The following is a 26,376-nucleotide window of genomic DNA, read 5'->3' as shown; positions in this document are numbered from 1 at the left end:
GACATATTTCAATAATCGGAATTTGGATGTTTGTGAATCATTCCCGAATGTTCCACGGCCGAATCGCTCAAGGATGTAATGACGGCTGGGCATGTTGTACCGTGGTTCTAAGTTTTGGATGGTGCGTCTTTACTCACGTGAGATAATGGCTCGTCATCCAGAATGAATTCTTCGGCAATGACTCTTGTTATTCCCTGGGTTTTGAGACTGTCGAGTGCCAGTTTGTCACGCATAGCAAAAGCTTCTGCCAGTGTTAGTTGCATAGGACCTTTCTTTTTGTCTTCGGTTTTCTTAACATACTCCTCATAAAGTCTATCGGTAAATTGGGAGACGGTAATGTAAATGTAATGTGTTGAAGGTGTGCTGTAAAATGCGGACCGGATTTTAGGGAAACCGAAGCAAAAACTGGAATGGATTATGTAAATCGGTGCGCTGGAAAACCCGGACCGGACTCCAAAAAAAAAAGCTGGATTTGAAGTCTGGATCGGAATTTTTCCATGCTCCGATCCAATGCCGATGCGCATTTTTTTGCCCATATCAGCGTCGGACATCTCTATTCTCAACGATAGCCCGGAACCTGGCAGATCTGTATGGTGGAATGGGCCAAAATCCCTGTTTCCACATGTGAAAACCTGGTGGCGAACTCCATAGCACGTCTGACCTCTGTAATTGGAAACAAAGGCTTCTGCACTAAATATTAGCACTGATTTTCACAGGGGTACAAATACGTATGAACCACAATAAATTAGAAATAAATGAATGAAAACCATGCAATGTGAATTCCGGATTTTTTTTAGATTATGTCTCTATAAGTGGAAGTGTATCTATGATTACAATTTCAGACCCCTCCCTATTTTCTAAGTGGGTGAACTTGCAAAATCACAAGGGGTGCAAATACTTCTGCTCTTCACTGTATGCATTACATGCATATACTGGTATACAGTATGGACTTTCGATCTTTTTTCATCAGATTGATCATACTATTGATTTTTGATTTTTTTTGATGAATCACGATTAATCACGGCATTTACAGGGTTTTTGCTGGCCCTTAAAAAGCACTGAATAGTATTGAATTAAAATCTGTGGAATTAAGGTCTTAAGTTGTCTTAAATTTACTGTAAAATCATTGTTTGTATTAAATTTCCTGACAGTACATTTAATGCTGATGGAAATGCACTATGACCCACCCTAAAATGCACTTACATTTGTCACATAATGGTGATTTGAAACATGACAGATGGAGCCAGCTGTCCCAGAGTGTGCCATAAAGTCACTAAAGGGCTGTTTACATAGTGATGCTCCAAGAATACGACAAATTTCATGTTTGCATTTACAAGGTTCCTGCTTGGTCCTGTCTCCATTTGAGCAATGTTGCAATTCCGTGTGAAAAAGATGTAGTACAGTGGTACCTTGACATAGGATCGGATGGACATACGAGCCTTTCGACATCCGATGTGAAATTTGACTCGTCATTTATCTTGACATATGACGACGTGCTCGAAATACCACGATTTATGACAGCGTCACAATTCCATTGTTCTCCCGCAAGACGGATGCGCGGCGGATTTTCTTGTGAGACAGATCAACTTGGGTCTCAAGAAGGTTTGTGCACGTGGTGAAACAAGGAATAAGGTGACACTTAGCATCGAAATTAAGATGGAAATGATTGAAAAATATAAGTGTGATGTGCTCATCAGTGAACTGGCTTGACAATACTGCTGGAATATGTCGACGATCTCAAGGACGACTCTCATTATTATTATTATTATTACTGTAACATCGGGACGGAAGTCCCCTGCTTTGTCAGGTTTTCAATCATTTATTTCAAAACTTGTGCAACACAACACAGCTACTGTCCGCTGTAGCCGAAGCCAACAACGACATAACACGGAGAGAGAAAGTTAAAAACTCTACCACACCTCTCTCACTCTCTCGTCAGTTCAGGATCAGCATGCAAAACACAACCGCCACATTAGAACCCAATTTGTTGCATTATTCCAATTTGTATTTATAATATATTAGTTTAGCTATGTGTAATTGCTATTTGTAATTGAACCATCAGTATTTATTAAGAATTTGTCATAGGTTTTTGGGCTGTGGAACAAATTAATCGAATTACCGTAATTTCCCCGAATATAACGCACACTTTTTTCCCCCAAAATCAACTTGTAAAATCATGGTGCGCATTATAAACGGGTACATGGATGGAGACAGAAATATTTATATATTACATATATATATATATATAAACCGATTTTTTTTTTTTTTTTTTAATCGACACGGCCACGTTGTGTTGAAGAAACGTATGCGGCGACCCGTTGCCGACCATTACGGTACGTGACTTCACCATTTTGTTTCGGTAATACTTCACTCTAATCAGCCGATCGATTTCGTCTGTGTTAAATTCTGCTTTTTTCACTCTTCATAAAGCACAGAATTTAGTTTCTTGAACTCATTTGAGTCAACGTTTATTGCAGCTCCACAACTCGGACCATAACAAACGTAAACACACAGACTTTCTGTGTCCGTCAACTATATCTGTCCCTCGGGAAACTCAAACCCAAATAACAATAGTTCCTATTGTTACTGTCGTGTTGACAGCGATGAGCTCTCACGGATTTCCGACTTATGTTCTCACTTTCATTTTACCGTATCAATCCATGGAGGAAACATTTATTCATCATGATGAAACGAGCAAGTTATACAGCAGCCTTTAAAAGAAAAGTCACATCTGTTTTGTTTTCTCCTGGATTCTGGTAAGTTGAAGTTGTTAGATCATGTTATTACCGTAAATATTGTCAGTTTATGGTAATGTTTTGAACTACCAATGTGCTATGCTTGTGCTGTGTTTCACCAGTCAGTAAAATGCCAATTTGTATGTAGAGGTACAACTGTATTCATGACAGGCCCATCCCAGTTAGACAAGGCGACAGCCAATGAGGCACTTCCTTGACAAGAATCTCCTCAGCCCAGAAGACAACATACATTTTTCTTTTGCTTTAAAGGCCCAAAAACTCGAACATAAAATACAGTATATTTAAATTAAAAATATTGCATAAACAGTAAATTAAAGCCGACTTTCCGCCATGTTTGCTGTTTTTGAATGTATAGTATCAGCAACTGCGCATGCAAAGTGACGTGTGCGAATGCTGACCTCATCTGAGCGAGAGCGTTCCATTCATATGGTTGCAGGGCAATCGCCGCAATTGAATAGTTGTGATTTGGCGGCCGGAATCAAAAGTTTGCGTCTTCACCTTCCATGTTCACCGTCATAGTGTAAAGGTGAGGCCACGCCGTAACATAGTTCTTGCGTCTTGGTGTCGCTGCGTCACCTTGTAAAGGGTCCCGAAGAACTGTTTCCCTGATACTCTGTGATTCGGCCATTTTGCAGCGCTATCTACAGTAAAACTGTGTTTTTTACTTATTGATCGAGATGTGGTCCACATATAATTGTCGTTTTGAAATTAGTTGAATCCTCCATCCAGAAGCGGAGCACGTTACAATGGAAATATCTCGAAATTCTGTCTTGTAAAAACCGCCTGTAATTCACCTGAAGACCGTGAAATCAAGTACCACTATTGTCAATTTACCAAAGAATTGTACAATGTGCCTAGGTTTGTCTTTGTCTGTAAATCTTTCAGACATTTTAGGAGGTAGATATTTTTTGTGAGGTTGGCTGTGAAGCTTCCATATTTCTGGCATTAAATTATGTTCTTAGTGGTCTTAAAGAGGAATGAATAAGCCTTAAAGAGCACATGACACGAGAAAAAAAGTCTTAAATGGCATTATTATGTGAATTAGAATCATATTTTGAGACGATACGACCCTATACAACAATTTAGCAAAGCACAGATGACGAGAAATTAGTCTTTTAATCTGCCGGTTAGCCACGCCTACCATTATAGGGCTTTAGCGTCCCCAACAGGTGGATGACGGCAGCGGTAGACTGGGCTCATCGGTTTTACTATTCAGCCCATTGAGAGGAAATTATTCAGAACGAGGAAAACGCGACGAAGAAAGCCGCAAAATGTCATTGTTTGTCTCTCTACTCCAATATTTTTAAAGGATTTTCTTTTTATCCAAGTATTTTCCCCCAATAGCTATATAAATGGCTTGAGAAGGACCAGTCAGCCCGTCGAGGGGGAACTATTCACAACGAGGAAAACGCGACGAAGAGAGCGGCAAAATGTCATTGTTTCTGTCTCTTTACTTCAATATTTTTACAGGATATTCTTTTTATCCAAGTATTTTCCCCAATTGCTAAATAAATGGCATGGTCATGACAGATAACAGTCTTTTGCTGTATGGAATATGAAATAATAAAAATGCATTTATTCAGGACGACATGGCAAAATTACTCCATAATGGTCAAAACTGTCGACTTCAGCTTTACTGTCGCACCTCCCGAACGATATTTTATGAAACCTAAATCGGACATATGTCATTTCCCTTCCCGGCTTCAGAGAATGTAAACAAACCAGAAGGTGTGACAGCTAGCCGACATGCTAACCCGAACCGAGTGATGTTTCAAAGTCTTCGAAGCGGAAAATCACACATAACTATCCTGGATTATTTGACATGACGACCCAGTTGTCGATTGTCTTCGCGGATCGGCAAACCGCCCGGCGGAGAGCAATTTACAGTTCGTTCCCCGGAGGAGGGTGGCTGGAGTTGTTGTGCAGCTAACGTGCTGCTGCTAATGAGCATTAGGAGAGCTTTTTACATGCCTATCAATGATCAAACGTAAGTAGTCCTTCATTTAAAGGAAGTTTGTAGTGTTTACTTTGTAATCGCTGTATTCGTATTTGACATAATACAAAATAAGATGTTTACTCACTTCCTCGTAAGTCCAATGGTCCCACAGTAAATATCCACGGTGAATGGGAACCTTTTGAAACTCCAAAAAGGTGCATACGCCTCTCCCTCATACAGAATGATTTTTCTGCAGCCGTTTGGCTGGCGTGATGCGAAAAATAAACGTATTAATCCGCAAAATCAGCTAAATCCTTCGTCCTCATACACAACAGTGGCTGTAGCGTGAAGAGGACGTCTTCTACCGTACACGTCACAGCGCCCTCTTCCTCAATGCTAGACCGAAGCCGAAAGTCACTCATTTTCATGGCGCGGGATTCAAAAAACTAAATAAAAATAGCGATCGCTTCCACACACATCCAAGCGGCCCATATCATTCAGGGGCATAAAATACCGCGTGTATTATGAAATAAAAATGCTTTTTCGTGTCACATGCACTTTAAATTTCACTTGTTGAACCTTGCAAGAACCATGATTTAAAGTATCTTAAAAAAGGTATTTATATGATATATGCTATTTGCCTACCACTGCATTGTATCATCGTCGTAAAGCATTTCCAGTTGTCCTCCAACAAGAAACTACACATCAAGCTTTTGTCAGATTACTTCACGCGCTTGTAATATTTTTGGATGTTGCAAAAGAACTCCAAATCCTAAATATGGTTTCCGTGTTCATTTTTCCTACCCAAATATATCAGCAGCTGTGCATCAATGCTCCGTGGTGTGCTTGTAAACAGTCTGCGAAGGTGAAAGCAAACAATCAAACTGGTTATGGCCTCCTGATCCCTTCTCGGCGGCCACCACCGCCATCCAAGGAAGTGCACTTCAACCTGACATTTGTTTAACATCCACCCTCCCTCGCTTTTTGCCACTGTTGTTTGAACACGTCCTCATGCTTCATCTGTTTTTTTCCTTCTTTTTCATTATTAGAAATATGAAACGTGTCACGGAGGCAAACACCGGCGCGCGACGAGGAGTGCAAGGATAGATAAACCCAGCCAGATTCTCTGCCACTGTCGGAAGGAGTACTTACTGCCAGATCAAGCAGGCGTGACGCCATAAATATATCTATTTTTACAGCCAGTGACCACGGGAGAGTTTCAGTATGTCCTCACCCCGGTTTTTGTCAGAAAGTCAAAGGATGCCGTCATGATAGTCATTAGCAATGGTGCTCGCCGGGAGGGATTCGACATGACTTGTGATGGCACGCTGTGCTGGGCCTCTTGCTTGGAACGTGTGAAAATGTTTCCATTCGCGCCCCCGGTTCGTGACGGAAACAAGTGCCAAAGTTTTAATTGACCCAAAGTTAAGTAAGACCCATCTGGAAACATTTTTTAAAATTATTTTCTAATAATAACGCAGTAATAATGCTGTGATATTGGCGTTTATTTTGATAGTCGACTTATGACCGATTATTTTTGCGATTACTCCACTAATCGGTTCATATTTGAAGGGCATTTTATTTATTTTGCTCTGGACTTTTAAATTTTAGCGCGGGGGGACTATGAATATTATGTAACTATAGCCCCTTTCACATATACCTGAACATTTTTTAAATCCCGGGATTTAAACGGGCAGCCCTTGTGTGTGAAAGCAATTTCCCAGGTCGACTGACATGGACATTACACGGACATTTAACGGGTCGTGTCTTAGTATCATGTCCGGGACTTTCCTGGGTCGAGGCTAGTTTGAAAGCACGCATTTGATTCCCCGGTCACAGCACGATGGCTGATGACGTAAATATCATGGCGGGCCGATCGTCTTTTTCTCTTTCTTTGCAGTAAGACGAAGTGGTAAACAAACATCAAAATTATCAACATGGCAAACTGGAAATGGCAAAATTAAACTGAAAACATAATGAAAGTAAATTGCTACTGGATCGTAGCGCCGAGGAGGAGAGTCCATCGTCCATCTTTGGAAATGTGTGGTTTATTTTGTTGCCGATGTTAGGGTCCGCAACTGTGACTGAATGGTCATATTTCAGTGCCATTGATAGTGATAGACGTCCAATCCATTTGAACTATATTTAAAATGGATTAGACATCTAACACCAACATGGTGCCAGAATTGTGTACGCTCCAACCCAACTAATCACGTTTCCTTTCGACTTACCTTCCGTCTTCTCTCTCCTCGGTGATCATGCACCCCCCCCCCCCCCCACGGTGTCCACGGCTAAATATAATATATAATATAAGCTAACGATAGCGCTACTATGTTCATAGGTAGCATAGGCGTTTAATAATGTACAGGTATTTCCTGGGTTATGGCGTATTCGACTTACGCGATTTCGACTTTGCGGCGGAGTCTCGTCCGCCTTTTTGTCTCCAGTCATTTTGTTTTTTTTTACGTCTCATAAACAGAACCTTATTTACCTCACAGTATCTTATTTTTTACTTTACTTTATTGACATGACGTGTTCTGTCCTCGCTAAACATGAAGTTGTTCAGCTTTACAGACAGCAAACAAGGCAATTGTGCTTTTGAAGCTTTTTAGTTTCTTCACTTTTGACAATTTGTAAAGCTGTACCACACATATGTACACTGATGTTCAAAACGACACACATTTTAACAATAAAACAATTGACACAAAACCATTGATGTTCAAAACTCAATCTAGTCAGATTACATTAGATTAGCCTAATTTGCCTAACAAAAGTCCGCTATTTTAAATGCTACGAAGGCTAACGTATTTACAATTTTCACAGCAAATCGCTGAAACCTAACTCCACAAACTGTAGCTGTAAACTTAATTACAAATGCGTACACAAACATGTACTAGCTAAAACAATTTACAACCTTATTTGAGCCAAACCAGAGCGCAGCTGTCCTTTATCGCAGACGTCTGAGTCTGCTTCTGTCATGAAAGACGACAGTCCAGCCAGACCCAACGCTGCCACCAGAGGGCAGTGTATCTCCACAAATAAACAAAATACAATACTTTTGGACTTTATGATTTTGTTATTTTAAAGTACTTAAAGGGTTAATTCTGATTTACGTGAAAATTTGTGTTACGTCACCACTAGTGTAGGAACGGAACTTGTTCGTAACCCGGGGACTACCTGTATTTTTTTTTTTTTTTTTTTTTTTTTTGTTCTTCTCTTCTGTCTATTCCTTATTTTCTGTCCCCCCTACACCCTTTACTGTTTGCTGCTTTTTCCTAATATTTTATTTTTTTGTATGAACGTGAACATGTCCTTTAATGAACAACCACAATGGGAGTATCTCAAACTCCTATGTGAGAAGCACACTCATATTCCTATTCTCCTTGTCTAAGCAGCTGAACAGGACAGGTGAAATTAAAAAAGAAAAACAAAGGTCTAACACCAACAATGGTACTCAATGAATCTATAAGAAAGTATGATAAAGTGGAGTAGCGAAAATAGGGAATTGTACTGTCTCTGTGTGCACACACCCACTTCGTGCTTTTTTTTTTTTCTTCCAAAAATTTAATCATGGCGAACGACATGTATACTGAATGGGCCAATGTGAGAAAACCAAGGTTTCTATTTGAGGGAGGCATTTATTTGTCAGAAGGTGGATGGCGATTGGCGAGGGTCTCTCTCGGGGTAAAATCTTGTCATCTTGTGCCGGCAGGTGGTTGACTCGCGGGTGTGAAGAATAGAGGAGAGAAATGATAGCTTTGGATTCTTTCCAGTCAGAAAAAGCATCTCGATGTCAGTCACACTAATCGTCTGCTCTTGTATCCGTCTCGAATCTCTGCAAAATTCTTCTCTTCAGCTGGAGATAAGCCTGCAATGGACCACATTTATGCCCAATGGCAAGGGGGAAAGTAGTTTTGAATAATTCCTGCTAAATGAGGGTACAAGTGTGCACAGAGCGTGACAGAAATTGTCACTGAGGGTGACAAAATGATATTAGAGGAGGGGAAGACGTTTTGACGCATTTCTTAGCCCAAAATAACCAAATCCAGTTGTCAGTGTTAGTTGGAGAAAAAAACAAACTCACATTGCTGGCTCATCTGATCAAGGCAGAAAAAAATCGAATTCATGACCATTAAGTCATTGTGTGGTATAATAATGTTGCGATATTACAAATCTTTTACAAGAGTAAAATAGTCATATTATTGTAAAAGTATTAGCATAATTTTTATGTGAAAAAAATACCCTGTATAGTTACAATGAAAAGTTCAAATACCAACACTCGATGTAAAAGTCTTTACATAACATTATTACAAGGTGACGCTATAATATTAAAGTGGAAACATTCAGTTTTATGGAAATAAAGGTATTTTATTATTTATTATTATTTTTTTAAAATCCCAATTTTACGAATTAAAATCACATTATGACAAGAATAAAGTCATAATAATACCATATCCAAAAATGTACTACTACAGAAAAAAGTGGATATGTTACAAAACGTGAAGTATTCAAAGAAAATAAATCCCAATTTTACTTATATAAATTCCCCATTTTAAGAATAGTCACAATATTTCAAGAGTAAATCAATGAATTCATGAAGAAACAATTTTAAGATATTTGGTTCTTTGTTCTTGTTCAAACTAACTCAAGTAGCAATAAAGGGATCATTATCAAACTTACAGGATATGTTGTGATTAAATTTGGGGTAATGAGGTCAAAAGTCACAGAGGTCAGAAAAGGAATTTCACAATAACTTGATACAGCATCAGCCTATTAAACTCAAATTTGAAGGGTAGGTATATCTTGAGAGGAGGGAGTCATTTTAAGATGACATTTTAAGGTAAAGTCCTGACTCTACCAAATATTATAGGTGTGCATCGGCACTGCCCTCATGATTCGATTCGATTACGATTCGGAGGGCCACGATTCGATTCGATTCAGAGGGTCACGATTCGATTCGGTTAGATTCGGCAATGCATCGTGATGCATTAAAGCCTGGGATGCATTACAATTCTAAAGCAAAGCATATTTTTCGTGAATCATGAGGCAACACAAGCGGTCAAACATTAAACAACTTTTTATAACAGTCACTGTATTTTAGTCACAACGACCCATCAATAAAAATATTTAAGTAAATATTAAAGAAAACGACAAAGAAAATATTGTAGTGCAGCAGCATCTTTATCGCAATATCAATCCAGGGATCAGTTCAGTTACAAACAACACATCAACTAAATTGCAATGTAGAACAAAAGTAGAATGTAGGCCTAGCCCACCCTATATGTGCAATAGAGGTTAGATCGGGCCTAAAAAATCCAGCCCAACCCGACACGGCCCGCTGGTATTGAAGCCCAAGCCCGATCAATTAACTAGATTTGCAGGCCCAGCCCGAAAAACCCGAATTTTTTTTTTTTTTGGGAGTGACGCGGGAAAAAAAAACGCAGCAGCAGCAATTTATTTTCATTTCTTCCAGTTGGCAGAAAAAACGCAAGTTTTCTTAATGTTTAAATAGTCTACATATTTTTATGATCATTATAAAAGCATTTAGACAACGAAATATCGCTGGGAAAGTTTAATATAAAAAAAAAAAACCTTGGGTTTTGCAGACACACAGAGGAGAAGATTCAAAAGGATCACATTTCTGTTGCCTTTGTGTGCATAAATAGAAGTGTCTTTCATAACGAATTCTCAGTTGGCAGAAAAAAATGCAAGTTTTCTTAATGTTTAAATAGTCTACGTATTTTTATGATCATTAGAAAAGCATTTACACAACGAAATAATGCTGGGAAAGTTTAATATAATAAAAAACATGCGGGCCACGGCGTTCATGTGCGTGCACAAGCAAATGCACAATACAGAGAGCCTGCTCTCGGTTTTATCCCTTTTTTTTTTTTTTTTTTTTTTTAATAATTTATTAGTCCGGCGCGGCGAACCGACCCAACCCGACCCGAATGTGAAAGCTTAACATTTTGGGCCCGAGCCGACCCGAAATTCGGGTCGGCTCGGGCCCAAAATGTTAATCGGGTTCGGGCACAAGATCTAACCTCTAAGAGATAGGACATAACATAACAATGGCTGAAGCGGAGAAAGAGGGAGCGAGAAAGATTATTGATGCACCTAAGACATTGAAAGCAGACATCTGGAGACATTTTGGCTTCTACGAGGTTGGTGGGAAACTTGACCAGAGTTATGCGGTGTGTAAAAAATGAAACATGAGAATAATAATACAAATGGGGAAACCAAATCCGTTGTATCACCGGAATTACGCAGGGAAGATTTTTGAACGAACTTATATATTTTAAAATGCGCTGAATCGATTTGACTTGTTGCCCGCATCGAATCGAATCGTCCATGCCCCGCATGGGGATGCATCGCCGCATCGATTATTGTTGACGCCACTACCAAATATGGTGATGCTTTCAATTTGACTCCTCTTATTTACTCTTTATTCTCTCACATTGCACACGACTGTTCTTAATATTCTGTCCTAAGATGCATTCAAGGACCACCTCAGTTCGGAAATCTCCAATGTTCGTGATGCTTTCCAAAGGTGATCCTTGCGTTTTTCCGTGGTGTTCTGCCCACTGCTGCTGGTCAGCGAGTTGGTTTTTTTTTCCCCTCTCCTTTTTTTGTTCTCCCCTTCACATTGCCACCTCCAGCTGTCACACGGAGGGACAATAGAGAAGAGGTGGGGGTGCTCTGTGAATGGAAAAAATAAACTGGAGTGCCCCCCCTCCCTAACTGGAACCTCCACCTCCACCCCTCTCCCAAGCCCTTCCCCAAAGACTCGTCATCTGCATTTGACAGGACCCCTGTTCTCCTCTCTTCACCGCCCCTTTTCTTTCTCCTTTCTCTCTCTGTACTCCATAATCCTCCTCTCTCGCTCCTCTCTGCTAAGTGCAGCTGTTGCTCTCCATTGGATGGATTTTTTTTTTATTTAATACATGTTGATTACTAATTAGAATAGCATTTTAGCTAAAAAATTAGCACTTTTTTGTCTCAGACGCAGGCAGATGTTGGAGGTGTTTCAACAATTAGCCGCAATTTGCTTTGACAAAGTTGTTTCATTGGCTTTCAGAGTCGATACTTTTTGACTTTAATGAACTGTAAGTACACAACTTGGTTCAAGTTTTACATTCACTGCCGTTGAGGGAAATACACATCCAATCTATTTGAACTGGGAGCCTGGCAGAGGTAGTTTGATCGCTGCCAGTCCAAATGGATTGGACCACTACCGCTGCTAATGGCAGCTAAGGAGTTAATTTATGAAATAATAGAATAATAGTAAAGCTGTTAGAACACAGGCACGCCAAAGCAAATCATGTGCATCGATTTGCATGTTTCGTAAATTCAGTTAGTTTCTGTAGTCCTCAATGACAGATTAAGGACTACAGCAGTCACAGAACATTTAGTTTTTTTCCCCCTTTTTTTTTTTTGGTGGGGGGGGGTTTAAAATACATACACGGATAAATAATAATTCAAAGAAATATCTATGTTTTCAATAAGAAAGAATATTTGAAGATTTTTCCATTAAAAAAAACCAACTGACAATTATAAACTCACAAAAATTGCACTTATTTTTATTTTAAATGAATACATCGATAAAAGGAAATGTAAATGTCAAAAAGTTTTTTATGTTTTAAGCAAAATCAAAATTGAAAAAAATAAATAATATGGACAGCTTTCACCTTTTATTAACATTCAAATACGGTGGTACCTCTACTTATGAAATTAATTGGTTCTGGAAATAGTTTCTTAACTTGAAATTCTGTAAGTAGAGACGTGTTTTCCATGTAAATGCCCAAATCTGTACCAATCCCCCCCAAATTCAGACATAAATCTTTTATAATGCATAAAAATGCATCAAAACATGTAATAAATACATGTTACAATTCGATTATTTCACAATAAACATAAAATCCAAGTTGTGCACAATGTAAAAGCAAGAATAGAGTAAAGAATAAAAGTTATTACACTCATGTAAAGCTGTAAAGCTGGCAATAGCCAATGGCATCGCAGCTATAAGTATGTTACATTCAGTAAACTCTGGGAGCTGCATGTACCAGCCATACTGTACTTTTGCCTTTTGTTTCCTGAAATTTATTTTTTAACAAGAGGCAATATTTTCCTGTTGAACTGTGTCTTAACCTGAAAATTCTGTATGTGGAGACATTTGTAAGCAGAGATACCACTGTACAAAAATAAATTTTTTTTAAATATATTTTTTTACCATTTCTCCGACATTTAAATTTACCTAACGGCATTTCGAAGGAAACCAAGGTTGTTGGTTGTTGATCTGCTTCCTGAATTCGTGTTTTAAATGGTTATAGGCCAATGTTACTGATGGTCAATGTAAAAAAACAGTGAATTTTTAAAGCCAGTCTGGGTCATCTGTTGCCGTCAGAGCTATTATTCAAACAGAGTGGATTCAAATGAAAAAAAAAAAAGCAAAACGAAGGCGCCACTTTTGAGGAATCATGAGAGATGCTCACCTCTTAAAAAAAAAAATAAAAAAACGAAAAAGCCTGAGAAAACAGCACTGCAAACACAGACCCCCGGTTGCTCAACAAATGAGTGGCGACCACCCCCCCACCCCAAAAAAAAAAAAAAAATCCTCCCACCTCAGCCCACAAGCCTATTAGCCAGGCATCGCTCCATCGACATTCACTGTCGACAACATGTGGAGGCGTCGCCATGGCAACCTCTGGATATGACATGTGCGACCGACAAGGGGGGGGCTGAATATAAGGAGGGGCTCAGCTTTAAACTAAGGAAAAAAAAAAAGATAGAGGAGAGAGAAGAGGGAGCCCAGCACCTCCCCGTCTCTTTTCAGCAGGACGGCGGTGGTGCTGAATGGACTCGCTCTTCGGGGGCTTCTGCACATTCTTCCGCGGCTCGGAAAATCAGGCGGGCATATCCCGCATTCTTCTCCCCTTTTTCTAATACCCCCCTTTTTCTCTCGCTCTTTTGTTGAGACCCTCACTGGGGAACTTTTTTTTTTTTTGGGTGGTGGGGGTTAGGGAGTGGGCAGCCCAGGGAAGCATAAACGCGCCTCGGAGCCGCGACCGGCATCAGTGTGTGAAGTAAGCGCCTCTGGAATACAAGAAGACAGCGTCTATCCTGCCCGGCGACATGGATTCGGGTAATTAATATTATTGTTTCCCGCTGATGTCTTCTGCATGCCATGCGTGAAATTTCCAAATCCCCCCCACCTCCCACGCCCCCTCACGGATTGACGCTGAAAACTTGTTAACGTGTCGGTGATGGTTTTGGTGAGATTCCTAGTGATCATCCTCCGCCCCCCCCCCCTCCTTTTAGGGTGTATAGATTTTGCAAAATGCAATTTTTTAGTTCTATATAGGCTATGAAACTGCGCACATTTGGAATATTGTCTTACTGTTTTATTCGTGTAATGCCAATAATTCTCAGATTTTTTTTCCTCTTGCCCTTTCATATTCTAACATTATTTTAGCTTATACTAGATAAAACTATCTACCGTACTTAATCGCTGCATGTGGCATCACCACAAAGAATTTTCCAGTGTTTTTCCTCAATAAAAATCCATTTTGCGATGAGTCAACGCACCGCAGCCTGACCTTTCCTCTCCCTTCTTTTGAATAATATAAAGTCCCCCTCCCACTTTCTTCCCCCACAAAATCCATCTGGCCGTTTCCCTCCTCTCTAGGTACAAGAACATCTTGTGTTTAGCGATTCCAATTGTTTTTTTTTACAAGCCTTATTGCGAAGATGTAAAGGTTTAATATCCCCAAAACTTTTTAAGTCTCTAAGCTCCCTTTGACATCCAGTTGGCACCCACTCCCCAGAAAATAAAACCGAATTGGATGAAAACCTTTAGTATAATAGTCTTGCTCAAATACGATTAAGCCACCAACCACCTCATCAGAAAACAAGTAAACTAATTTGGAAGATCTAAATAGGCAGTCTAATGCAGTCGATGCCATAAAATGTACAATTTTTTTTAAACTAAAAAGAAAAAAAATTTTTTTTTTAAATGCAGTCTTTCCCAATGTGCCGCACCCCCTTAAGAAAAAAAACTCATGAGGAAAATCAAAATTTTCACTCACATTTTCTCTTACCCAAGATATGCACCCCTTTCTTGAGGAAAAAAATGGAAAAGTTAAAAAAAAATATATATATAGACATACAATCTAATACAGTATTTCTCAATCATTTTAACCCACACACCCCCGGCTCCAACATCCAGACTTAGTTGGCCCCCCGGCGCCCACAAGAAGAAACCCTCATTTGGAAGATCTTAGCATTCATTCTATGTTATCCTTTTTTTAACATCCAAGCTGAGTGGTGCAGCGGTTATTGCACTAAATTTCACTTTTTTTTTTTTTTTTTTTTTTTTTTTTGTTTTTTTTTTTGCACCCTTCAGTTTCCTCCAATGGATTAATTTAATAAGGATGCATCATTTTTTGGTACAAAATCCCAATGCTCGTTTTAGCTTTCAAATGTTCGCTCTAGCCAATATAGTTAATTATGATTGACTTCTTTTTTTCTTGGAGATTTATTTTTGTGTGAGGATGTCAAAGATAATAGCCTCGCAGAATAAACTCTCAATGGAAATGTCGGCGTTTTGGACAGACACCCCCCCACCCCCCACTCCTCGATCCTCTTCAAACCACCGATCCTTGATTGAAATAGCGAGCAATCAGCAGCTGTCCGGCCCACCGCCGGATAAGAACCCGCTGAAACCGTCGAGTCGCAAGGTCGAGCGAGAAGTAGCTTGTTAAAAAAAAGCCCTGACAAGATGTCACCACACTCATCTTTTTTTCCAGTGGTGATTTTCCAGACATTTTGTGTCCTTTGCCTGACTATTGAAAACCCATCACATTTCATGTATCGTTAATAATCCCCTGAATTAGTGCTGCTAATTATGCTTTTAAATTTGGGCCCATCGGGATTTGTTCACTAAAGCAAATGACCATAAGTGGCCCAATTATCAGTAACGAGCCTTTTTCTAAAACTTTTAATCCACGTTCGACACCCCTCTCTTCCCTCTCCTCCAAAAAATTCAAAAGGAGGCTATTTATAGCCATTCATGGATCAAATTTAGTCAAAAAAAACTAAATCACCTCTCGGTGAAGTAGCAGGAACATCAGTAAATGGAAACAATTTTACGTTTGTGCTAGTGAGGCTAGTTCTATTGTCGGTGTGACTGAAGTTGTAGTGTTAGTCATTGCACCCTATATGAAATATCTCCTTTAAAAGGCATAATTGTATGTTTTAGGTCTGCACAATACCGTATTGGCACGAATATAAGACGACCCCGATTATAAGACGACCCCCTGTTTTTCAAGACTCAAGTTTGAAAAAAGACTTTTTGAACACCAAATTAATTTTTATACTGAAAATAATTACAGTCCATCTGAAACAAATGATTATAACAACAAAAAGCATGTTATTTTACCTAATTCAAATCTTAATATCTGAACATTTAAATATGTAAACTAAAGTGCAATCACATTCGTAAAGGAATGGCTTCTGGTTTTTGAAATGTAAATAAACCAATCTATTGTGATAAAACAACAAAATTGCAATAACTGCTTTAACCATCAAAGTGAAGTCTAACTGTAACTGTAGTCTTGAAACAAATCTGAATAAGGAAAAACATTGCAATAAAATAATGCAAACTGGTTAAACTTGAGAGTAGCTGAGATCTATCATGACAGAACATTGCTTCAATGATATCTGGCGCCATCTCGCGTCGTGAATGGGTATAATGTCTAGACCGCGAATATAAGACGACCCCCACTTTTTCAGTCTTATTTCAATGCAGAAAAAATGTCTTATATTCTGGCCAATACGGTATATTGTTAGAACATCGCTATCTCAAATATGCATATGCGCAATAGTTCTTTTTTTTTTTTTTTTTTGGTTTCATAAAAGCAGCACGTGTGCAGAGACATCCCTTTCATCAGAGCTGGGTAGGGTAGCCAAAAATTGTACTCAAGCAAGAGTACCATTACTTGAAAATAACATTACTGAAGTAAAAGTAGTAATCATCCAAAAAATTACTCAAGTTCAAGTAAAAAAGTTTTGGTGAAAAGAGTACTCAAGAAATGAGTAACATTGTGAGAAACTGCTTACAATGTTTGAACAGGCTGGCGTGGTAGAAGAACGGCAAGCTTTGAGTCTGATTGGTACAATGGAATCATGTGATTATTGTTGCGACATCTCATTGGTGAAACTGGTGAAGCTACTGTTGTAATCTTTGACAAAAATAAAGTCAATATGTCGAATAAAGAGGAAAAATGTAACGACTCTAGTGTAGCCCAAAGTAGTGGGGTAAAAGTAGAGTTTTTTCTTCACGAATCTACTCAAGTAAAAGTAAAAAGTACATTTTTCTCAAAAAGTTACTTGAGTAAATCTAACAGAGTAAATGTAACGTGTTACTACCCACCTTCTGCCTTTTATGTAAAGAAATCTTCATCATTCACAAATTAACCCTCTTAGCCTGGAATAAAGTAATATGAATACAATGTGATCATGGTGAGTCAACCAAAGTATCTATCCAAATTCTTCTAATTTTAATATCGCAATATATCGCAAACCCCTAAAAACTCGCAATGTCAGTTTTTCCCAATATAGTTCAGCGCTGGCATGTTTGGGATCACAACGTGATTCGTTTCAGTGGATGTTTGATAGCAACTGCCATGTTAGTGGATAAAAGTATGATTGTATGTTTGTGATCGGTTTTGTGGACCTGTGCTAACAGCTACCGTGTTAGCCACAGAATATTTGTATGAAATTCAGCTATTTTTTATGGGAGTGAACAATTGTCTGTTTGTGCTCACAAGGTGGATAGTTTCAGCCGACCTTGTACACAACATTCAGTGCATTAGCTCGATGTGATTCCTTTTTTCAAGTGACTGAACTATTGTATTCTTGTGATCATGAGATGGCTTGCTTGGTTCAAGGATGGAAGCAACTACTAGATGCATTGTGGGTGTCTTCTTTGTGCTATTAATCTTTATTTTTTCCCCCTCCGATTACCAAACAATTATATGTTTATAATCACGAGTTGATTCATTTTATTTTAAGCTGCATCGCTCTTCTCGCAAAACAAATGCTTTTGTTACAGAAATCGAAAACAAAATCCCTGGTTTAACAATCTTGTACGTCGTTTCTTTCTGTTTGGATCAGAACTTTCCTTTTTTTTTTTTTCTTAATCCATATCAAGAGTGGTTGCTATCCATTGACCGTGTGCTTGCTTCACAGCCTAATCCAGCCAGGAGCTAATTAATCTCACAAGCTTTTAGGCTCCCGACCTCTATGCAGCTGCACAGCGCCTGGCCTGGCCTTGCCAGCTCTAAATGGGATTGTGAATGTCTGTAGTGGGAGGCAGTAGTGGACAAGGAGCGGGGGGCGCTGGGGTTTGAGGGGCTGTCTGAATGCACATTATGAGGCCGGTATTAGCTGGCTAATGAGTAGGGGGTGGATGGGGCGAATCCCAGTTTTGTTCCAAAAGAGAAGACTGAAAGAATGAAAAATAGAATGGCATGTTACAATTTGACCATGTGTGGGTTTAATGTCTTCGAGCTTTTTATAACTGAGGATTTATTTGTTTTTACAATTGTGTGCAATGCTCTGCTTTGAAAGAATATTGCTCCACCAGTGGTTGGTTGCATAGGGCAATGATTAAGATTCTCTAAGTAAAATAAGAACAGCAGCGCAAAAATATCCTTCAAATTCGTCAAATTTTCTAGATGGCTTCTGACAGAAAAAAGGAGAACTCATATTTTAAATGGCACACCCCTGACTACAGAATTAGTAAGCAAAAATAGCCAACGAGGCACAATTATTATACATAAAAATAATGAAAAATCCTTCCAAGTCATGTTACACTTTATGAATATTATTTTGAACATTATAATCATTGATTGTACCACCCCTGACTTAGAAACTGAAACTTTCCGAATCATACCAAAACACTATATTAGGGCTGTCAAACGATTAAAATTTTTCATCGAGTTAATCACAGCTTAAAAATTAATTAATCGTAATTAATCGCAATTCAAACCATCTATAAAATATGCCATATTTTTCTGTAAATTATTGTTGGAATGGAAAGATAAGACACAAGATGGATATATACATTCAACATACTGTACATAAGTACTGTATTTGTTTATTATAACAATAAATCAACAAGATGGCATTAACATTATTAACATTCTGTTAAAGCGATCCATGGATAGAAAGACTTGTAGCTCTTAGATAAATGTTAGTACAAGTTATCGAAATTTTATATTAAAAACCCCTCTTAATGTTTTCGCTTTTATAAAATTTGTAAAATTTTCAAACAAAAAATAAACTAGTAGCTCGCCTTTGTTGATGTCAATAATTACACAATGCTCATGCTGCTGAAACCCAAAAATCAGTCGCACCCAAGCGCCAGCAGGGGCTGACAAAACACCAAAAAACACAAATAACAAATGGACATGACACTGTGCTGTCATTTTGATCTGTTTGAGCGGGGCATGTGCGTTAAATGCATCAAATATTTTAACGTGATTAATTTAAAAAATTGATTACCGCCCGTTAACGCGATAATTTTGACAGCCCTTACATTATATATATGTATGTACATATATATTTTGGACTAGGTTCTCCAGATCTGATTCAATAATTCATAATTCATAGGAAAAATGCTTCATTTTCTCTAAGGGAAAATTTCCAGTACATTGAAACATGAACTGTACTGTATAGAAAATGTTATGAATACTTCCTGACATTTAGCCACAGCTTCTGCACATAGAAATAGCCAACAGAAAAATGTATTAGAAGTGATTCATAATTTCCTATTGTGGAAAAAAAAACATGTCTTAGCACCTATAAAATGAATGTATAGTATTCTAAAGCTGTAAATATAACCTGATAAGAAAGCAGATCCTCTTGCTATTATATTTTCACTTTTCTGCTAAATGAAGCAAGATGTATTAAGTTGGGTTGGAGGCACTAGTTTCATTAAGCACCTGTGTATAACTTAATTTTGATACAATGAAATTTCCCATGATGATTGTTTTCATTAAGTCCTCAGTCCTAACTTGTGCTATTAATGTTTTATTCCCATGAAGCTTTTCTCAAGGGCCCTTAATGCCCCATGTGCCACAGGTTTCCCACTCTTGTAACCCCCATTTTGACTGTCGCTTGCCGCCTCTTGTGCTTCCTTCCAGAGGGGCAGCCTGAGCCGCATCCCCGTGGTGAAAGAGACCCGCGTGGAGTCAGGCCAATTGGTGGTTCTCTCGGTCCTTTGCGTGCTCTTCATCCTGGTGGTGCTGTTGGTGTCTGCCACCTTCTTCTGCGTGCGCCAGCGCTCCCACCTGCGCATTAAAGAGAAACTCTCCAGCTTGGGCACTGATACTGGCAACGATGCCACGGCAACCTATCAGGTTTGGAGACGCCCACTCTCACACCTACTGTTAGCCAATCGGGAGGCAGGTTGCTCCTTTTCTAATTTGTCGTTGGGCATGCATGCTCAGCCCATGATTAGGCAATTTAAATGGTACTCTATTCAAACTTACCCCCAAGCGCACAATTCATAAGATTCGATTTAATTGTTTATTTCCCATTCACAGTACAGTTAAATATGATGAAAAAAAATGAAATCTAGTTTAATTGTACAATACCTTAAGAACTATGGAGCAAACTATGACAGTTTCATTTAACTCATGTAAAATAACACAACACTCTACAAGTACCAACATCACGACCAAAACAGTAGCTAGTAGGCCTAAGGGTTCGCCGAAAACAAAATTGAAACTTTTTCTTTTTAATGCAGAAGAATAACTGCCTAAATGACACTCGGCAACATTTTGAAAACCGTGTAGCAGCTATATTTAATACATTTTTGCATGCAGAATCCAAAATTGATCTTAGTTTTCCTCTGTAATGATGTTTTTCCTCCACATATTATCTACTTATGTTGTTACTACATGTACGCAACTAGCCATATAAAGTGATCCCTCGTTTTTCGCGGTTAATGGGGACCAGAAACCGGCACGATAAGTGAAAAACCGCCAAGTAGCGTACCGAATGTTTTTAATTTATTTATTTATTATTTTGTGTGTGTGTTCAATATATTTATTCAGATTTAGCATTGGAAAGAGATACATATGAGACATTTTTTTTCACTTTTTTTTCCAAAGTATAATTAAAAAAGTATATATATTTTAATAAATGTTTTTTAAGCACTTCAAATGTAATATTTATGATAAGTTTTAAACATGTTACTGTCCCACTGAATGATTTTTAAACAAGAATAAAGTAGTAGAAAAATGCTTGGCTTTATCAAATGCTACTACTACTCAAATCCGCTCGGAGCTGCTCACTTACACACAATGAGTTGCCACAACGACTGTTTAACAAGTTAAATGATGATTGATGCATGTGGCGCTTCAGAAGTTCGTGACTCTGGCAAGCTCAAACACATTCATCTGTCAATCATCTTTAACTTTTAATAAACAACTCCAGTGCATGTGCATTGCCTGCCTGATGTACAAAGAGCAGAGAGAGGGAGGGAGCGATAGGGAGACTGCCCGATCCTCGGGACAGCTCATCTATATATATATATATATATTTTTTTTAATTTGACAAAAAATCCGCAATGGACTGAGGGCGCAAAGTTTGAAGCGTGAAGTAGTGAGGCATCATGGTACTTTGTAACAAAACAAAGATAATAGTGTTGAATAAAAATTGTAGTCATGCCTTTTTCTTTTATATTGCATTGTATGTCAATATTTTTTAATGAAACAAACACAGCAACACAACACAAAAAAAAACCACACAAATACAATGATTTGCATTTTTTTAAGAAAGCAAATACAGGTAGTCCCTCGATTAAGACGTTCCCAACTTACGTGTTCTCGACTTTACGATGCCGCAGTCTCGCCCGCCATTTTGTCTCCAGTTGTTTTTAGCCAGTTCTGTAAACATCACCTTATTGTACCTCACAGTATTGTGTATTTGATTAGAAGGTTGACTTTTGTATTGTGATGCATGCTTTTATTTTGGTGCTGCAAGCGTAGAGCAGGTAGTACTTCTGCGAACGAGTAAGAGTGCATGTACACAGGGAGAAGATATTTGCGCGCACACGTGGAAGAGAGCATTTACTCCCACAAAGAGTCGAGCAGCCGAGTGAGAGAGAGAGGGGAAAAAGATTACTGTTTAGCTTGCTGTTTAGCTTGGACTTAGCTCTAATGTCTTGGTGAGTACAATACAATGACATATAATACATGTTTTTGGATAGTTATTTTGAGACTTAGGGGGGTTTTAGGGGTACTTAATGGGTTAATTCTCCAAATTCTCCAAGGACTACCGTCAGTTCAAAAACTTTATGTGATAGCTAGAAACTCAAATCAGTTGTAGATCCTGCAACCAAAATTTGGTTAAAAAAACATGTTAAACTTTAAACAACAAAAATAGTGTTCCCCTATGTTGTGATTCAAATAAAGATTTTTACCAAAAATTTGACTTTTAAAAACAGTTCATACTCATTCAAACCAGCTTTCCCAGTTAACATGGATATTTGACATCTATAGCTGTCAATGCAAGTCATGTTAGTGAGTGTGTGTGAGTGTCTGAGTGTGAGCGGTGGTTGACAGCAGCTCCTATCCCACATACAAGGGCATTACTTTGATTTATTTAAGTGCAATTAACTCATTGGCTGCCACTGAAGGCGACTGGCCTTTAAACCAAATTAGAATTGTCCGATAATAACTTTTTAACCGATAACCAATACCGTGATATTGTTCAACTCCCAGAACCCGATGCCGATATCAAACCGATACCAATTTATGTGGACTCAACATATTATGGCTAAATGCATTGTAATGTATTTATTAAATTGTATGTTGTGCATTGTATGTATTGTAAAACCGATCATGAAAAAATGATGTTGATATTATCCGATATTATTTTAAATGCTTTTAATGGCTGATATTATCGTCGACCCGATAATATCGGACAACTCTAATCCAAATGGATTCGACACCTATCGCCGTCAATGGCAGCCAATAAATAAGGTGAGGAATGATGATATTATCAAGATGTGTGTGACGCCACTGTGACCCATTCCTCCTCCCCTTCCCGGGCCCCGTGTGGCCAGGGGAAATATTGATTAACCGCATTGGGGCTCAGCTGTGCACTCAGAACACATTTAGCTTGTGTGACTTGTTAACATTTTCAATATTTAATCGAGTTTACTCCTCCATATCTCATTTTGGCACCGCGCGAGACAGTGGCACGGCTCACGAATGTAGAATTGATTGGAAGTTTATTCAAAAATGTCCATCCGCGGTGAAAGAGTGAGTATTCTTGATGTTTCCTCTTGTTGTTATTCTCACTTTGAAAAGAGGTCTGGGTCATAAAAGCCCGTCCGTATCTCCCTTCAGCATCCGGGCCGGTCTCAACTTCCCGCACGGCGGCGGAGAAGTCGAATGAATTATGAGGTGGACTTGGATGTTGCCCCAAGGCCAAGGCTCGGGGCGCCGCTTCATGACTCTAATCATTAAAGTCTTGACGGTGGCGAAGGGAGGGGAAAGAAAAAAAAAAACGAATCCAGGAGCAGGGCTTAGCAGGCCCTGCAGCCCTCAGGGAAATATCACGTTGATAGATCAGCGGATAGCGTGTGCTGCCTTCCACAATGCCTTTTCTGAGGCCTCGGTTGTTATTGAGCATGGAAATGAATTCTAAAGGAAGTGTCTGGCCGAAACGGTACACGATGGTATGGGAAGATTGTGGTGACTTGAGAAGATAAGAAAGGAGCCATAGTGTCAGACATAGAATGAGATAGAATAAGCCTTTATTGCTCCTGCTATGGGGAAATTACAGAAGAACACAATAAGAAAAATGGCAATGGATCAACAACATATATGATCGTATTGAGTGTCTGAGAGCAGTCATTTTAAAGTGAATGCACATGAATGATCACTGTCAACCCTTCTAGTTACAATAGATAGGACATTTTAGCAATGTATCATTAACAAAGTAATCTCAAGTCAAAACCAAAGTTGTCTTTGAATTTTGGTCGAAGGCTCCAAGGATATAAAGACATAACATGGTTTCCTTCCTCCCAGGATGCATGTGTCTACCCTAAAGCTTTCAGGACTACTTCCACCACTAAAGAATGGATTTTATGAACCCCGAGAATGCATTTGTAAGAGAAGAAACCTTAAGATAAAGCTGCATGTAACCTAATTTAACAAACATGGAGGCAAACGAGAATAGATGACAGGATGAGAACATAGATGCAAATAATAATAATGTCAATTATGATCAGAGGGCAATGTTACTGCTAAATAATATTACTCAAGTAAAAGTTAAAGTAGTAGTTAAAAAAAATGTACTCAAGTACAAGTAAAAAAGTATTCATTGAAAAAAATACTCAACAAATGAGTAACACTGTGAGTAACTGCTTACATTATCTTATTTTTTATAATAATGGTATTTTCGTATCTCAGCACAAGTTCATCCACATGAAATGCTATTATTATATTGTACTATAACCTAATACATCACCAAAAGCGCTATACAAGTATAACACCATTTACCATATTAGGCCAAAAAGATGACACAAAAATCATCGAATTCAGACTAGGGTTGTTCCGCTCATGTTTTTTTGCTCCCGATCCGATCCCGATCGTTTTAGTTTGAGTATCTGCCGATCCCGATATTTCCTGATCCGATTGCTTTTTTTTGCTCCCGATTCAATTCCAATCATTCCCGATAATTTTTCCCGATCATATCATTTTTGGCAATGCATTAAGAAAAAAATGAATAAAACTCGGACGAATATAAGTACTTTATTTGTTTATTATGACAATAAATCCTCAAGAAGGCATTTACATTATTAACATTCTTTCTGTGAGAGGGATCCACGGATAGAAAGACTTGTGACTTTGTATTTTGTGACTAAATATTGCCATCTAGTGTATTTGTTGAGCTTTCAGTAAATGATACTGTAGCCATGGCCAAATGCATGATGGGAAGTGGAACCATGACTGTGCGTAGTGCTACCAATTGATATATCTTCTCTACGTTGGGAAATAACTTAAGGTGTTAAGAAAAAGATCAAGTGCTACCTTACTTCCCCACATTGCTTCCCATGATATTTCTAATCATAGGGGGATGGATTGTAAGGCTTTAGCCAATTAAAAAAAGGCTCCAAAGGCTGCCAAATTTCACTCTACTCATTTAACGCTGCCTTTTCTCTCTCTATATAGGTAAAACGGCGCCATTACAGATTGTGCGCGACAATGCGTGAGTGGGTTGTGCAGCGCATGCATTAATTGCATTAAATATTTTAGCGTGATACATTTTTTAAAAAATTAATTACCACCGTTATCGGGTTAATTTGATAACCTTATCTTAAGCCTAGACTGGATGAGTGTAACATATTATGTCTGTAACGTTAAATACAATTAGAAAATGATTTCATTAAAAAATATATATATATATTAAAAAAAGGCATGTCCGATATTTTTTGCCGATTCTGATACTTTGAAAATGACGTGATCGGACCGGTATCCCAATCGATCGGGACATCTCGCACTCTAACCTAATACATCATCATATTAGGCCAAAAAGATGGCACAAAAAATCATCGAATTCAGACCATAACAACACTATGAAAAATGACCCGTCCCAAGAGCATGAGTTCCCTCTAGTGGAGAGCAAAACATTATTACTTCTGATTGGTATAATGCAGTCATGTGGTTATTGTTGCAACGTCTCATTGGTGAAACATAGACAGCCATTGTCGGCATCTCTGGCAAAATTAAAGCCAATATATAGAATAGAGAGGAAAAATGTAACGACTCTAGCTTAGCCCAAAGTAACGGAGTAAGAGTAGTGTTTCTTCTTCACAAACCTACTTAAATAAAAGTAAAAAAGTATTGTGTGGTTAAACTACTCTCAGAAGTACATTTTTCTCAAAAAGTTACTCAAGTAAATGTAACGGAGTAAATGTGACGCGTTACTACCCACCTCTGATTATGATTTTTTTGGGGTTAGAAAATCAAGCCCCCCCAAAAAATCAAGATTTTGTTGTCATTTCCCTTCTTGATTGGTTCTTTTTAATACAATACTGTCTACCAGTGTACATTAGCTTTAAGCTACGTTATAGTTCGCAGTATATGTAATTTTCGTTTTGTGTGTTTAGCTTGACAGTATAAACAATTCGAAAACTATCAATGTTGGAGTCTTTTTTTTGAGGGCCTTTCAGATAATCTGCCAAACGAGTAGTTATGCATATGTTAGATGAAATATGGCACGGCTGATCAGAACTCGTTCAATTTTTTTTCTGATCTTCGATTTTAATGTCACTCTGCCCTACCAGACAGTTATTATTTACAAGACATCTATTGCCGTCAATGGCTGCCAATGTGTTTGTTGGCAAATATGATGTACATGGTAATAGAACTTTAATTATATCCATGTAGACAGACAGAGAATATAGTAGAGTATATGACAGTGACAATGGAGTGACATCCCTTCATATAAACACTATTATAATACCGTATACATATTATGGTATTACAGAGGCCAAAGTTGCTTGTAAAGTTTTAATGGTAAATAAAAACATGAAATAAAGAGTCTCCTATATTTTTTTAATAAGTAGACAATGGCTCGTCTTCATATTTCAACTGCACAGGG

At 38.4% G+C, this 26,376-nt stretch overlaps 1 protein-coding gene across 1 annotated transcript in view; it reads left to right on the top strand.

Moving 5' to 3' along the window:
* ptprn2 (protein tyrosine phosphatase receptor type N2) overlaps nt 1-26,376 on the top strand; it is a 290,172-nt gene that overhangs the window by 207,253 nt on the left and 56,543 nt on the right. Inside the window, exon 12 of the mRNA XM_057823858.1 lies at nt 19,899-20,114. Within this exon, the coding sequence (XP_057679841.1) occupies nt 19,899-20,114 (216 nt within the window). The remainder of the gene's footprint in view (nt 1-19,898; nt 20,115-26,376) is intronic.

This window comes from Corythoichthys intestinalis, chromosome 20 (genome assembly GCF_030265065.1).
Source record: "Corythoichthys intestinalis isolate RoL2023-P3 chromosome 20, ASM3026506v1, whole genome shotgun sequence".
NCBI classification, from domain to species: domain Eukaryota; kingdom Metazoa; phylum Chordata; class Actinopteri; order Syngnathiformes; family Syngnathidae; genus Corythoichthys; species Corythoichthys intestinalis.
Note: the sequence above shows the minus strand (reverse complement) of the source record. Positions and strands in the feature narration are given on the sequence as shown.